This window comes from Hyperolius riggenbachi, chromosome 6, assembly GCF_040937935.1.
Source record: "Hyperolius riggenbachi isolate aHypRig1 chromosome 6, aHypRig1.pri, whole genome shotgun sequence".
Classification (NCBI taxonomy): Eukaryota; Metazoa; Chordata; class Amphibia; order Anura; family Hyperoliidae; genus Hyperolius; species Hyperolius riggenbachi.
The window spans coordinates 303,854,305-303,870,737 of NC_090651.1; the positions used below are offsets into that span (position 1 = coordinate 303,854,305).

Genomic DNA, 16,433 nt, shown 5'->3' on the forward strand with positions numbered 1-16,433 from the left:
GGCTCACTGAACAGGCAGAGCCGAGATTCGAACCCTGGTCTCCTGTGTCAGAGGCAGAGCCCTTAACCATTACACCATCAGCCAACAAGTGAAGAAGACTTTCTGGTCAAGTTTCTCTCTCCTGTTTAAGTGTTTTCCCACCTCTACCTCTTATACTGTTCTGTCTCCTTACAGGGGTTATACAAGCCTGAGGTACCAAACCGGTAAGAAACTACCAAGCTGACAGGTTACAAATTGTGCAGGTTCCTGGTGTGCACTGAGCTGTCATCCGTGGAACAGATCAGCTGTGTATTTTGTGACTAATCAGCTGCTATCCTACATCAGATTTTTATGCAAGGGAAATGAAGAGCAGCCCTTAGTGGATGAGACAGAGGTGCCAAGCATAGTCTGGACCCCTAGCTGTAGGTTACTCCTGTTTTGTTGCCTGATGAAGCGGGATTGTGCCCGTAAAATGCGTTGCCGGTTATTAATAGGAGTATGTGAATAAATTGTCTTAAAGTGAATGTTTACCAAGTTAAAAATAAAAAAGTCAGATACTCACCTAAGGAGTGGGAAGGCTCGGTCCTAATGAGCCTTCCCTCTCCTCTACCGGTGCCCGGTCCCGCGCAGGATCCCCCGTGGCAGTATTCGACCAGTTCGGTCAAATACTGCCACTTCCGCATGCCGAAGGGAGCTTTCGGAATCCTTCAGGAGCACTTGGGCTCCCGAAGACGGGCCGCTCCATACTACGCATGCGCAAGCGCCCTCTATGATGCACTCGCGCGTGCGTAGTATGGAGCGGCCTGTCTTCGGAAGCCCGAGTGCTCCCGAAGACCTCCGAAGTCCCTGCGGCGGCGGACGCGTACGGGGGAGCCAGCGCAGCACCGAGGGCACCGGGAGAGGAGAGGGAAGGCTCATTAGGACCGAGCCTTCCCTCTCCTTAGGTGAGTATCTGACTTTTTTATTTTTAAAATGGTAAACTCTGGCTTTAACCATATCGACAGCATAGTGTCTGTTTGGAGTGGCTGGTCCACCACCGCCTCCTGAAAGTTTTTAGATGATTTTAGCGTATTTTACTCTTTTGGCGCCTCTGTACACCTTTACAAAGCCCTTAGTGGATGACCTATTATGTAAGTATCTTTGTTTTTTAACATTACAAAAGAATAAATTATGTATCAGTACTATGAACATATTAATAGACAGTGGCTAAAAGAAATGCATTTTAAAAAAATATACACAAGGTATAGTTCAAAAGGTATGTCTTTTTCTTTAACCAAACTAACTAAAATCTCAGCAACACAAAAGTGCATAACGCAATAAAACATGTTTAATATAAAGACAAATGTCTCTTACACTTACTTGTCGCTCCATTTTGCTTGCTTGTGTTTTGCTGGGCACTAGGAGGCCTGGGCTGGGATGTATTTGAATTGGATGGGGGAGGTGCCACTGCCTGTGCATACGGTGTTGGCGTACCAGACGTGTGCCCGCTGGAAGGGTTGTTTTTGCTGTTGGTGCTGCTGTTGCTGCTCGTACTGCTGCTGTTTGATACTGCGCCATTGCTGTTTGTACCCGGCCCATTCCCCAAAGAAGACGACGTGCTGGAACTGCTTCCTATTTGGTAACTTGGCGTCATTGCGGGGGACTGCGGATGATGGTTGTTATGGATACTTTTAGAACCGTTCTTTGCTGGTGACTAAAAAAAGGAAAAACCCTGCTACACTTTAAGGAAACATACATATATGCTGAAATGCTAGGTGTAGGACAGAATTCCCTGCATGAACTGAAATGCAGGTCTGCAAAAGAAAAGAACACAGAGAATAGTGACTTAGTGCTTCTACACTACCACAGAGCACATGGCCCTGGAAGGAACTTGCTCAAATGTAATGTACTCTAAAAACTATAGAATAAACTCAGCAAATAGAAGAAAATGAGCTGCAAAAGCAACCTTTTGCATGTATTCCTTGCTGACCTTTTGTCATGTAGCCCATAAAACTTAGGAGCACAGGTGAGGAGGGGGTTGGGGGGCCAGTGATGGCACCACCCATTCACAGTGCTACAGTTTAAAGGACACTAACTGTAAAAAATTGTCCAGTTACTTACCTGGGGCTTCTTCCAGTCCCCCCAAAGTGCTTCTTGTCCCTCGTCGCCATTACACACTGCACCGTTCAGCCGCTCTGGCCCTCTGAATGCTGCATGCACGGCTCTGTGCCTCATCCATTATGCTCCCGTTGGCTGGGTGCATTCTGTGCTTGCACAGTAAATAAGAATTGATACTCCGCATGCGAAGGATGCTCCTGCCCATGGGAGCACAATCGAGGAGGTGTGTGCCGGACTTGCTGAGTCATCCAGCCTAAGGAGGGGGACAGCGGAAAAATGACAAAGTGTGGAATGACGTTAATGGACCAGAATCACTTCAGGGGCCTGGAAGAAGCCCCAGGTAAAGTAATTCGCCATTTTTTTTCACTTAAGTATCCCTTTAAAGGGAACCGGAGGATAGGGACATAAAGAGGTATACATGGCTGAGGCTTATTTCAGCCCGCTTCAGGCTGATCACTCCCTCGCCATCTTGTAGGGCCACTTCGATCCCCCACTGGACAGCCCGGTAGATCTCAGAAATCACATTTAGTTGTGCATGCGCAGCCTGGCTGCATTTGTGCCCCTGTAGCTGAGAACACTCTGCACCTGCGCAGCAGAGGGCTCCCGATCACAGCGCATGAGCCGACTGAACCCGACTGGCAGATTTACCGGGCCGCTTAAAGGATCGAGAAGGACTGGGAGGATGGCAAAGGAGCAATCAGCCTGAAGTGGGCTGGAGGAAGCCCTAGGTATGTATAAAAACATTTTCTTCCCCATCTCAGGTACACTTTAAAAGGGAATCTGAAGTGAAAATAAACTTATGATATAATGATTTGTATGTGTAGTACAGCTAAGAAATAAAACATCAGGAGCAGATATAGGAGTCCAATATTGTTTCTAGTACAGGAAGAGTTAAACTCGTTATCTATGCAAAAGAGCCACTGATCTCTCCGACTTTCAAAGTCACAGAGAGCTCTGTCTTCTGAAGCTTATTATCTCAAGTGTTGGTCACTGTATTTTGTTGTTTCTGCAGAGAAAAATGCAAAAGTTCACTAGCCAGCTCTGTAAAATCATTTAGGACGCTGAGAGTAATGTGTAAACTGCAAATATTAGAGATATAATTGAAAATAAAAATATGACTTTTCTTTGCTACTACTGTTCTAGTAATTATCCATACTACACAACCAATTCATTATATCATAATTTTTTTTCACTTCAGTGTCACTTTAAAGCAAGCCTGAAGTTACTCAGACTTCCAATAAAAATTTTTTTTTTTAAATACTGGTACTATAAAAATGGTATACAAAATATTGGCGTTTAATTTAAAAAAAAAAAAAAAAAATTGACTGTGGATCATAAAATTATAGAAGAACGTCAACGTATTGTAACATTGACGTTTGATAGGCTAGGGCTAAACTAAGTAACTAGGGAGAGATTGTTTTTATTTGTATGCACACATATTATAAGGCAGGCATAATCAGGCAAGCGGCGGGCAGGCGCAATGCTCGGGAGTCACGGAGCTACATACACCAAAGACGTGTTGCTGTGGCAACATTGGGTACATGCATCACTTCCCAGTCTGTGCAGTGCTCGCCTGATAAGCCTGCAGGGTCCACTCTCAGGATATGCAGCACAGCGCTGCATGGACTTGTAGGCAACGGCTGCCAATAACGGCTGTCCCTCGTGCCACTAGAACCAGGGATTTACCAAAAGAAGAGGTATGCCTTATAATATGTGTGCATACAAATAAAGAACAAACTCTCCCTATTTACTTAGTTTAGCACTAGCCTGTCAAACATCAATGTTACAATACATTAACAGTATTCTATAATTTTATTATGCCGTTTTTCAATTTTATCCAAGTTTGCTTTAATCAAAACAAAATTATAGGATTCATTGTATTCTTCGTTCTCTTAAAAAGTGTACCAGAGACGTATTAAAAAAAGTTTTATACATACCTGGGGTGGCTGTTGCAGAGATACGTAGAGGGCGCATTTTTCTTGCGCAGACTGGCTCCCACACTGCTGTCTTCCGCTGCCCACAGCTTCAGGAAGCAGGTCCCCCCACTTACGTCAGTTGGAGCCAGTCTGACGTAAGTGAAGTGCGCTGTTTGTGTATCTCTCCAGCAGCCACTGGAGAGATACGTAAAGGGCGCACTTCACCTGTGTAGACTGGTTCCGACTGACGTAAGTGCGGGGACCTGCTTCCCGAAGCTGTGGACAGCAGAGGACGGCGGAGTGGGAGCGATCAGACATGGGTATGGGGCTGGAGGAAGCCCCATGTATGTATAACATTTTATTTATTTCAACTCTAGCACATTTTAAGCCTAGAATTTACAACTGTAAAATAAGCAATCCAATGTTTTTCCCTTGTTCTCATCAGCAGAGCCTGTAATTCACAGGGTCATGCAACAGTGGGCTCTAGTCCTACACAAAAATGAGAAGACTGCAGAATCCTGTAGGAAGTAATTATACAAACGTCAAATACTTCCTGGATTTGAAAACTCAGTCACTAACTTCTTGCTTGGAATTTTGCTGTGACATTTTATTTCAAATGCTCAACAAATTCTAAACTCTGGGCTAGTCTGAACTATAAGTCACAAGTAATGCTGTTCCAAAGGGTGGAGTTTCTAAAAAATTCCCCTGCTACAGCCATAGACCCTAACTGCATGCATATACAGCACATGTGAAACAATTGGTATATGGAAACAACAGAATGCAACAATTAAAAGAAGCCATACATTTAAAGAAAATCTGTAACGAAAAAATGTCCCCTGGGCTCGGGTGGGGGAAGCCTCCGGATCCTATTGAGGCTTCCCCTGTCCTCCCTCGGTCCCACCGTGGCGGCGAAAATCCTCCCGGAGCGGTGGCGATGTAAATATTTACCTCCGTGGCGCCAGCGCTGTATCCGCTCTTCCCAGAGATAGGCGGAAATAGCCAATCTCTGTCGGGCCGCTCTACTGCGCAGGTGCAAGTCGCCTGCGCAGTAGAGTGGACCCGACGGAAATCGGCTATTTCCGCCTATCTCCGTCAGAAGAGCCGAAACAGCGCCCCTGCTGGAGCCTGGAAAGGTAAATATTGAACAGGCTGTCGGATTTGTCGCGCCAGCTTTGAAGGGCTGCAGCGAGACCCCCGTGGGAAAGAGGACGACGGGGGAACCTCTTTAGGATCCTGAGGCTTCCCCCACCCGAGGCGAGTACCCTCCAGGGGACGTTTTTCTTGTTACAGTGTCTCTTTAAGAAAAAAGTAATATTAAAAAAAACACTAAATGAATAAGAGAGCGATGAGATAATGCCGTAACTCACCTGACTAACTTCACTGTCCGTAGACCTGCCACGAATTTTCTTGTCATCTTCAGAATTTTCCTACAAAAAACAAATAAGCCTAAATCACTTATTTGTGCTTCATGTGAGTCAAGTAAAAAGCAAGTGAATCACAAATAAGTAAACGCTCCCTGACCCTGCCCACGTGTCTGGGTGGTGAAGTGTGGTGGCGCACCTGAATCAAAACACCGACACTACCAATAATATCAACAGCAATGTGCTCAATATTTAAGGTGCTAGTCTGTTACCTTTATATACACTTAGTACACAAATGTAGAAAAAATGGTTGTCAAATGGTTGCTAGCAGTATGTGGGCGTCATCAAAATTTGTAATTTTCTTAAAGTAGACTGGTAAAGACACTCACCGTCGTGCAGTTGGCAGGACTTGGTGGAATAGGCGAACTAGATGTGGTGGAGGTGGGAGTGCTACTAGACTGGTTGAAGATCTCATCCTCCAAGTGACTGTGGCCTGGAGGGGAAGTAGCTGCCAGCGCCGTTGCTGGAAGAACAAACAACAAGCTGGATGAGGATATGCTTCATAAACAACAACTGCGTACCGACTAGGAAAGCCTGCTGTTCGAATAAGCCTTGCCAATATTAATTGTACTCTGCACTCTGCTGTGCTCGGCAGAGGAAGCACAATCATGGCATTCAGCATGCCCAATGCTGGTCACTCATATGGCAATTTTTACATTTCTGATTTTTTTTAAAAAAAAAATGCAATCTGTTTCAATACATTATCTAAGTAGGGCTTGGAAGGACCGTTGGATTGAATATAAACTATCGTCATTACAGCTTTCAATCATAAGTCAATACAATAAAAAGTTTTAATCAAACTGGTAAATGGTTGTTTTTGGGTCCTTTGACAGGGAATTTGGTCAGTTCTCTTGCAACAGACCATATCACATTCTAATGTGATGAAGATATTTCCATTGGGACATTCCCATAGGATGTGATGCAGCGGGTCCTGTCACAGTAGAACACAGCATGCGTCTGCATTTACAGTGGCAGTAAAGCATACTTTCATTGTACTGTATACTTCACTGAATGGTTGCAGCACATGTCTAATGCGCAATGCAGCCTTATGGCACAGTTTCTATGCTCTGGTATAGAAAACCCCATAGTTCCATATGTGGCACTGTCTAGGACAGGACATATTCATGATTCTAAAATTAAATTGTATTACCCATCTAAAATTTGATGTCAAACCGTATGTAGGGGGATCAGCAGCTTTGTCCAAGTTAATACAAAAGAGGATGTTTAACAGACCCAAATTCTCATGCACTTTAAAGAGAGGATGTAGTTGGTATTCATTTAACCGCTTCTGGACCTTGGTAATTGAAATATACGCCCTGTTTAGGACCGTTATCCTTGCCATGGGCTTATGTTTCAATTACTGTGCCGCAAACTACAGCCCACTTGCTCTTCTGTCAGTATGACAGCAGAGCTCCATTAGCCGGTCAGGAGACTATTTCATTGGCTCCCTACCCTGTGATTGTCTCACAGTGATCACAAGGTCAGGAGCTAATGTCATAGCAAAAGCAGAGAGAGTGAGCTTCAGCGACGAGAGAGTAGTGCACATGGCGAGAGAGATGGGTCCGTGCTGTGTTGACATCGGTGAGCCCAGTTTTCTGACCAAAACGTCTCTGGTCCAGAGACGAAGCACCCTCATGTATTTTACTAATATATATATATATCAGTGGGAACATTAGAGAAAACACCTACCCTGCTCTCGGTTTTATCCTTCACTGCTCAGCCTGCTTTTTATCAGCCCCTAATAAAATCCCCGACTGAGCATTCAGTCTGGCTTTTCTCAGGAATCATTATAGCGGAGTCTGTCTTCTCTGATGTATTTTCAAGCCTAAAGGGGCATACAGACATGCGACTAAAGTCGTTGGTAACGAACGACTAACGATCGTTTATAACGACGATCGTTACAAAATAACCGCTAACGATCGTTAAGGGTAGCGATCAGCGACTGAAGTCGTTGCAAACTGGAAATCCGTCCTGGCGGATTTTTTGTAACGACGATCGTTAGCAAAAGTACGTGTGTATGCTGATCGTTACAAAAACGATCGTTCGTTAAGTACCGTACATGCGCAGACAGAGAGAGAGAGACAGAGAGATGTATATAGATATATATATATGTATATATAGATATATAGATATATGTTGACATAGTTAGAGATATATCTATCTATATCTCTGTGTGTGTGTGTGTGTGCGTGCGTGCGTGCGTGCGTATATATATATATATATATATATATATATATATATATATATATATATATATATATATATATATAGATCTGTACGCAACTTCCTCTTTCCTACTGGCCATTAACAATGACGTTCGTTCCGGGTTCATTGATCTGAATAACGTTTAGCATAATAGATGCGCTGCATCATACGTTCGTCACTTCCGCATCGTTCGTTCGGAAACGATCTGATCGTTTGCCACTTTCAACACCTCTTTACTAACGACCTTTTCATTTCTCTCCTTAATTGATCGTTCGTCGTTGCTTACGAACGATCGTTATCGCATGTCTGTACGTAGCATAAGCCTGCCCCCTTCTGGCTCTGCTATAATGACTCAACTATAATGATTCCTGAGCAAAGTCAGACTGAATGCTCAGTTGGGGATTTTATCAGATGCTTCGTCTCTGGTTCACTTTAAGGGGCCAGAGACTGCTGGTCCAGAAGTGGTTAAAGTACTTTTTGCTTCAAAAATGTTGTTAAATAAGTATATTCACAGCAGTCCATATTGGTATATAGTGTATTGGAATGTACAGCTAATTTCTGTTTACATTAGACCAATGCCTCTCCACTAAAAAGAAGTGATTAACAAAAATCACTTTGGGGTGACAGTTAACGGTTTCAGGTTAAAATTACTATTTGAAGTTGAGATAACAAATGAAGAATATGGAAAGTTATTTTTCCATGCATAGTGCTGCTAACATAATATAAAAAGGAAGCACAAACCAGCTATAGAACAGAACACTTTTCATAAACGTTGCCTAGCTTTGGATGTCTACACAGGAGAAATATGATTACAATGAGCATCAAATGCTAATTGCAAAGAAACTTACGAATGTCTTCTAGATCAAGGTCATCATACAGGAACTCATTCTCCTCAAAATCTGGTTCTTGCGAAGAATCTACATAGTATTCTACATCATCCTTAATTTTCCTGATGGAATCTACATTGATGGAGTCATTGTCCAGCATTCGCAGGATGGTTTCCAGCATTCGGATGTGGTACCTATGCTTCTCTATGTGCCGCTTCAGCCCCTCGATCCTGTCCTGCTTCTGCTAATATCGTCAAGAGAAGATGCCGCAGGGGGAAAAAAAAATATACACAAAACACAAGTAAATACCCTTCTCTCGTCATTCTCTAAATATAAACATATAAGGTTTGATGTCAGTGTTCCTCTGCTGAAGACTGATAAAAGCCAGTGTCTGTTCCCTTCTATTCGCAAGATTTCTGTCCACTTATGGTTGGTCTGCTGTAGGCTTGCATTGCTTCCAACAGTCACAAAAAGTGGATATTAAAAAAAAAAAAGTGTGCGGGATTGCTAAGGAATTTTCTTGTTCAGCAACATCAACATAAGGAAAATAATACCTGTCAACTCCTCGTTTAACTTATAGGCCTCGTTTCCACCAGAATACTGTGTCCGCCTGCGAGACAAACAGTGCCTGTGAAGCTGTAATTCCCAACCAAATCCTGCAGCAATACCAACGCACAGCTATGTGGATTTGGTCGTGATGTCCAGAGAAAAACAATGCAAGTGCACTCGCGCATGCGCAGTGCAGAGCCGCTCGTCTTCAGAAGTACTCAGAGACCAGAGTAGTTTGAAGCCTTTCGAAGATGCAGCAGAAGATCTGAACGGGGGCCCGACAGTGGATTGAGGAGAGCGAGAGAGGACCCGGAAGGGCTCTATCGGATCCTCTTCTTAGGTATGTAACCTTTTTGTTTTAGGCGGGTACACTTATTCTTTAAAACGGAACTGTTCTTCTTCTAACATACAACTGGATGCTAATTCAGACACTGACAACAACTAAAGCTAAATAAATACACATGGTAGAGTCTCATTGCATAAAACAATTTGTAATTGTATTGGGTGGCAATGTACAGATAACCAGACATTAGCAGCCTCCTCTTAATTAAGAGATCCACTGGTTTGAAAAATACACAGGTCAGACAGCTGCTACTGTGGCTCATGCTGCAAGCTGAAGTGGAGGACCCCTGCTTGCCCTCATGTCCCTGTCACTAATGTCCCTCAAAAGATCTCAAAGTGTAACCCCTATTATAGAGGAACGTCCTTAGAACAGTTTAAACGTATTGTGCTTTAGATGAACATCACTTGCCTGCATTTCAAAAGGCACTTCGATTTGTGTCAGATGGCATTAGGCTTTTCCAAATGCAGCCTGTACTACACTGCTGCATTAGTGTCTACCCAATTGCTATACACTCAAGTAGGTGACTGCCAGGATCAGACCCAACACAAGTCAAACACATCCCAAACATGCACATCTACTGCACTTCTACATAAAAAAATGCATTAGAATGTACAGCTAACAACTGTGTACTCTAAGCTTACATATGTTTTACATGTCTATCGAAAAAAGGCGCATGCCTAACCCTAGACCCCCCCCTCCCCGCATTAACTACCTGCCACCTAACCCTAAACCCGCACCTCCGCAACAGACTACCTGTCCGATGCCCTAACCCTCACTGTTTATGCTATAAGTGGCGTCTTAGACGGTGGCGTCTAAACTTCCGGCGCTAGTGGCCGCTTAAATTGCCTGCTTCAATGTTTTACTGTTCTTCTGCAACATACACTGGTTACTCCAAAATGTGGACTCACATCCTTGTCACCTTTCTTTTTCCGCGTTTGTACCGATAAGGATTCTACTTCACTTTCAAACTGATCCACACCCATGTTCAGTTGGTCTATTGTGCTCTGCGAAGAAAAAACATAAAAGGTATTCTTTAGACTGCTAGATAGCAGCGCTCGGTAGCCCAGGAAAATAACACATCCTATCCGCTCAGTGTTTCAAAAAAAACATTAGCATGCATACAAGTTCCAAAATCTAGGAATGATTTATAGGTTGAATCTGCCAAGACCTCGCACAACAGAACTGTCCTGCAAATGTGCCTGCCATGCTAATAATCACTATTACCGTTAGCCACTGCCCAATTTCTTCTTTTTCTTTTTGCGCTGGGTCCACCTTCTGAGCCAGGCCAAGACCTTCTTTAGAGTACGCTTTTGTCTTTGTCTCACGCTCAACTACTTTAAACCTTTCCATTTGCTGCAAAAAAGAGATGGTACATTGTAACTTCAAATACAATGCCATATTGCATTTACTTAAGATGCATGGAAGATTGCTGCAGCTTTACCACAACTGACTCTATGCCTTACTAAATAGAAGCGTAAACTGTAGATATAGCAGAGCTAGTCAAATTATAGCAAATCTGGTACAAAATAAAAGAAGTTAGTCAAGGCAACCAATCATGATCCTTCATGTGGGCATTAACTCCACTTTTGCTTCAGTGAGAGAAGTATAGATTTATAAAAGTGCCGGCATATTCCGTGGAGCTGTGCAGAGTAAGAAGCAAACATGGTGTACCTAATACAGACAATGGTATACACAATATATAGACACTGGTACATAACACAGAATTGGTAGACATAGTAATTACAGTGACAAATGTAACATGATGAACAAAATGTATAGAAAATTCCAAGACACAAAAGGGTTAGGCTTTTCCGATTCTCCTACAGCCCACCACTGGTGCCCAGGACCCTCTTCTTCTTTGTAGAGTCACTCCCATCTGTGAATTGACGGCACCCCTGCTGTGCATAAGTGGCGCTGTGATACCTGCGCAGTAGCACGGAGCCTCTTGTGCACGCCATGTTCATTCATGGGCAGGAACGCAACCCGCATGAAGCTAATCGCCAAGCCCTAGTTGGATAAGTTTAGAGGTCGAGGGAATAGGAGAAGCCTCTGGATTATCCACAGGCTTCCCTCTACTGAGTTAAGCATCTGACTTTCTCATATTTTCCTTTCAGGTACACTTTAGCCACTTCATGCACAATGGACGTTTATAAATGTTCTTTTTGTGCATTATTTGTGCAAATAAGGCATTTATATAAACATCCATTCTACCGAATAAGTAGGAGCCCACGTGCATTTTAACCCTTCTGACTATGGCACGAAGCAGTTAAACTAGATTACTTAAAGGAACACTATCAAATCATGCTTTTTTCAACTGAGATAGAAATTGTTTGGGAAGTGCTGCCAAGTACTGGTGTATACATTTCACTGGCAATCTCTTTGTTTACGGTTATCAAAATACTCTCACACTTTACTGTCGCCAAAACTGACGGCAGAATGAACCATGAGGGGAGGGGAAATTCCCCTCACACTTCATCTGTTGTGAGTGAGTGAGTGAGTGAGTAAGTGTGAGTGTGTGTGAGAGAGAGAGAGAGAGAGAGAGAGAGGGGGAGACAGACAAAGCTCAGCAGCTACAGCTGCCTGTGTCTCTGACTGAAGTTTCTGAAAAGAGCAGAAGAAACTGTAACTTGTTATAAACATTTGTAATTGTCTGTGACACCACAGCTTTTCATACTTTTGCTTTCACAGAAAAATACTCTGTAGTCCGACATGCAACTCTGGCTGTGCATTGAAGCAGACTCCCCTTCTGCAATTGATATGTCCCAATATAGCTAAATCCTACACAATAAATTACAGCTTTTGCCTCTGATATTTAACATGAAAAGTAGGAAAATGTTTACACAGCTACTTAGACATTATTTGTACATTGTCATTTTAGAACACTTGGGTATTAATAGTGTTTCTTTAATGGCAGAGGATTAGCTTAGCTCCATATAGGTAAAAGTCTTTAGAGCTAATCTAATGGAGATGTCTAGCTACTCTATACAATGTTATTAACACAGAGGCAGGGAACACACTTGACGGTTTTCGTATGAGTTTTCTGCACAGAAAAACTGAGAACTCATGTTAATCAATGGGCTAGTTCACACTTAATGTGGTTTTCGCGCGCAGAAGAAAAACTGACATTCTGCATCATGATTCTGCATATTTTGTTAGTTTTTTGTATCAATTACATTAGCTGCAGTGAGAAAACACACACATTTTCCTGCACAGAAACATACTTGGTGTGTTCCCTGCCAGAGGGACCTGTAGTCAGCACAAGGTGCCTGCACTTTGCTGGTTTTGTTAATTTGGACATTTCCATTTTCTTATGTTTGGAAAAGGTTTTCTTTAATCTGTTTCAAATGTAGATATGAGAACGAAGATACATATTGGTCAGAAAAAAAAACTAACCTAAATCTCAAAGAATTAAATTTCCCTCTTGCCAAATGCACACAATGAAACCGCTAGGAAAGATGATACGCTTAAAACTCCCTTTTCAGAGAAGCCAACAATCTAATCTAGGCCATTCCACTTTCAGGCTCTGGCCAAGCTGTGCTCCTGAATAATGATATAACATCCCTTGCTGAAAATCCTACGATTTCCCCACCTCTTGTTTCAATCCTATTCCTTTGGATTGCAAGCTCACAAGGTCAGGTTTCTCTTTCTTTTGTGTCTTGTACGTGGCTGTATATTTTGTTAATCACTATAGAACTGTTACTGTAACTTATAATATTGTCTGCCACTTTGTATTCTATACCACTGTGTCATTTTATGTACCCAGGTTTGTTTTCTTAATCTGTACAGTGTCATAGAAGAGGAGGAAAAGACTATGTGAATCAAAAGTAATATTCTGACAAAAATTTGTTTTAATGGAAAACTACATTAAAACTTAAGTTATGTTAGCCCTACAGCTCAGCAAGTAGACCTAGAACTCAATAGCCTCCCCCATACATTGGTGCTGTTGGTTCCGTATTAAGCATATGTAGCCTTTCTTTCAGCAAAGCAACCCAATGGCAAGCTAGAAACCAGGAAGTGAGACAGCAGGCTAAACGGGGAACCAATGAGGAGGAGAACTGTATGTATTTAGGTAAATGACCAAAGCAACGCCCACCCTGTGACCACTTTTATAATATCTCAGGTTTATTCAACTTGCTTAAAAAAAACCAAAAAAAAAACTTGAGTGTGGGAATGGCAATATGTTTATCTTTGGGATTTGTCCGTACACACAGATTACCACCCAATGTAGCAAACAAATCAATCCCTCTCAGATCTGAATATGATCAGAGAGGGGTCGAATCCTTCCATACACAGATACATACATACGCTGATACAAAGCAACACTATGAGCCATCAATTTACAACTGCTCCTCCCCCACCTCCAATCGGTTGAGATTTTCTGCCTGGTCGATAATTTACAGCAAAAATCTATTGAAATTCCGATCAATGAGGCATACTGTGCTACAGTTTCCCAGCAGAATTATCACAGTTGATGAAAATCAACCGGGAAAGGGTGTGATGGAAGTGTGAGTGAGTGCGAGTGTGTGTGTGTGTGAGTGTGAGTGTGTGTGTGTGTGTGTGAGTGTGAGTGTGTGTGTGTGTGTGTGTGTGTGAGTGTGTGTGTGAGTGTGTGTGTGTGTGTGTGTGAGTGCGAGTGTGTGTGTGTGTGTCCTGCTAAATTTAGGTGGGATAGGCATTTAAACAGTGCCCTAGCATTTCGGCACCTAAGAGCACTACAGCCCAATAGAATTCTCCTTTACCGTTTCTATTAGTTTCCGGTTATCGATGAGCTGCCTCTTATCTTTGATCTCGTTGGATGCTACCCATGTTTTTATTTGGTCCCGCAATCGCTGTAAAATAGAAAATTAAAAAAAAGTTTACTTTATACAGAACACTAGTTCATGCCTTTTCAAAATGAAAACCAATTTATACATAACAATGTGCACTGGGTGTACGTTAATAACAGGATAATGCCAGATCTAAACAACAAAGGTTATGCTTAAAAGAAACCTAAACTGAGAAGGACATGGAGTTTTTCTTTTAAAATAATACCAGTTGCCTGACTCTCCTTCTGATTCTGTGTTTCTAATACTTTTAGTCACAGCCCCTCAACAAGCATGTAGATCAGGTGCTCTGACTGAAGTCAGATTGGATTAGCTGCATGCTTGTTTCAGGTGTGCGATTCAGCCACCACTGCAGCCAAAGTGATCAGCAGGACTGCCAAGCAACTGGCATTGTTAGTAGATAAATACTATATAAATAGTAGATAAAGAATCTACTTGCATAACATGTATTGTACTGTCCACGTTTTGATTTCAGTGAATTTTATATAGTAAATTAAGAGAATTCTGTTCCTGGTGGGAACCATGAAGTTTGCCCACAGTTTGACGCTAAATACTGATGTCATTTCTTCCCTTAACTTTTTTTTTTTCTTTTCTCCTCCAATCGCTGAGTCACCTCAGCCTTGCTTGTAAACGCAAGTGAGCAGAGGATCATGTTTCAGCTAGGCAGGGGAAATAAAGGGAAGAGGAAGAACATATTATAGATAAAAAGAACCCCAGCATGCAACTGAATGGCAATGGCTATTAAAGGGCCAGTGCTCCTAAGGTATTTGATAACTCCACACCATAACAGAAAAAGTATTGAAAGTTTTGAATGCAGGATTAACATCATTATCACTTAATACACTCAGACCAGTTGCTATTGAAAACTGATTTGTATGGTGACAATCCTGCTTTAAACTCCAAAAAAGCGGCCATGTTATAGCATGGTGGTCAGTACTGTGTCTGCTGACCTGGTACAGAGGCTTATGTCCTGGCCTGCTAAGATATGCGAACTTGCTTGGCAGTGTGGGAAAAAGAATGAGGGAGCATGGTCCCATGACTGCTTATTCTAACCCTATGCTTATTTGGCAGGGAATGGAGCTGCAGTAACTTATATGACCTCCTAGAATATATTCTATGAGAACATATGAAACACCTAGTCTTTGGGGAAAAACTGTGAATGCAATATCTCAACATATCTTTAGATCCTACTATATGGCTGCTGAACTGAAGGCCTATTATACAATGTACACACATTCACAGGGTCGGTTCAAATGGGAAAAATAATACATATATAAGAGATAAATAGGAAAACTATGGTAAATGGCAGAAAACAACGGTACCTGCGCTACCCAGTCACTTGAATGGGCAGCGCTTAACGACAAGCGCTGCGGCCAGTGTTTACCGCCTGCGAGCGTCTGCATGAACCGGTCCTAAAAATATGGGATTCACAAAGTGAAGCAATCTTTTGAGGTAGCTATATCTACATTTTCAAACCTTTTCGGATCAGATAAACTTGTATCTAATTTTATTAAATCAATCTGTCTACATTGATTACATACATTGTCAATGACAGATAGATAGAATTTTACTCAATTACATTATTTTATTGAACAACCATAAAAGATCATTACTAACCTGTAGTTTCTTGATCTCTTTCTTTAAGTCTGCTTCATATTTTTCTTTCTGGTTGGCATTCGCCGCATTGTGTAGCTACAAAGGTCAAAACAGGCTGTCAAGACTTGTTGAAAATTAAACATATTAAAAACAAATAAAACTGATACACAAAAAATAAAACAAAACAAGCTGCTCTCTAATATTATAATTTTGTACTGGATAACAAAACATCCCCTCATATAAAATACTGACAATGCACCAATATCTCTTATTTCTAAAACAGAGCAGTGTTCTCCTCAGGCTCTTTTAACCAGGTGCTTCATCCGGCTATTTTTGGAGAGCACCCGGCTGTCATCAGCTTACCTCCTCCTATGCTGTAAGCAGAGTTGCTCACAGAAGCACCGGCCCTGCATGCTTTCATTTCGCCCCATCCAGCTACTTTATTATGCCACCCAGCTGGAAAAAAAATTCTAGGGAGAGCACTGCAAAGTATATGTAAATTGCAAAGCTGTTAAAGCAGCCTGTCTGCATCTACATATGAAAAAACAAGCTACACTGCTTTAAAGAGGAACTGTAACGACAAAACGGCCCCTGGGGGGTACTCACCTCGGGTGGGGGAAGCCTCAGGATCCTAATGAGGCTTCCCACGCCGTCCTACGTCCCTCGGGGGTCTCGCT

General features: G+C 42.3%; 1 protein-coding gene across 12 annotated transcripts in view; it reads right to left on the minus strand.

Annotated features, from left to right (window-relative positions):
• The window catches only part of CNOT3 (CCR4-NOT transcription complex subunit 3), a 123,438-nt gene that overhangs the window by 26,170 nt on the left and 80,835 nt on the right, over positions 1-16,433 (minus strand). For 6 of the 12 annotated variants that reach the window (XM_068241231.1, XM_068241229.1, XM_068241235.1 and 3 more), the window contains 8 exons: positions 15,778-15,852; positions 14,077-14,166; positions 10,562-10,690; positions 10,246-10,341; positions 8,467-8,689; positions 5,743-5,876; positions 5,360-5,419; positions 1,333-1,672 (listed from right to left, as the gene is read on the minus strand). In XM_068241231.1, the coding sequence (XP_068097332.1) occupies positions 1,333-1,672; positions 5,360-5,419; positions 5,743-5,876; positions 8,467-8,689; positions 10,246-10,341; positions 10,562-10,690; positions 14,077-14,166; positions 15,778-15,852 (1,147 nt within the window). The remainder of the gene's footprint in view (positions 1-1,332; positions 1,673-5,359; positions 5,420-5,742; positions 5,877-8,466; positions 8,690-10,245; positions 10,342-10,561; positions 10,691-14,076; positions 14,167-15,777; positions 15,853-16,433) is intronic. The other 6 variants (XM_068241239.1, XM_068241234.1, XM_068241237.1 and 3 more) reach the window with 4 other exon arrangements.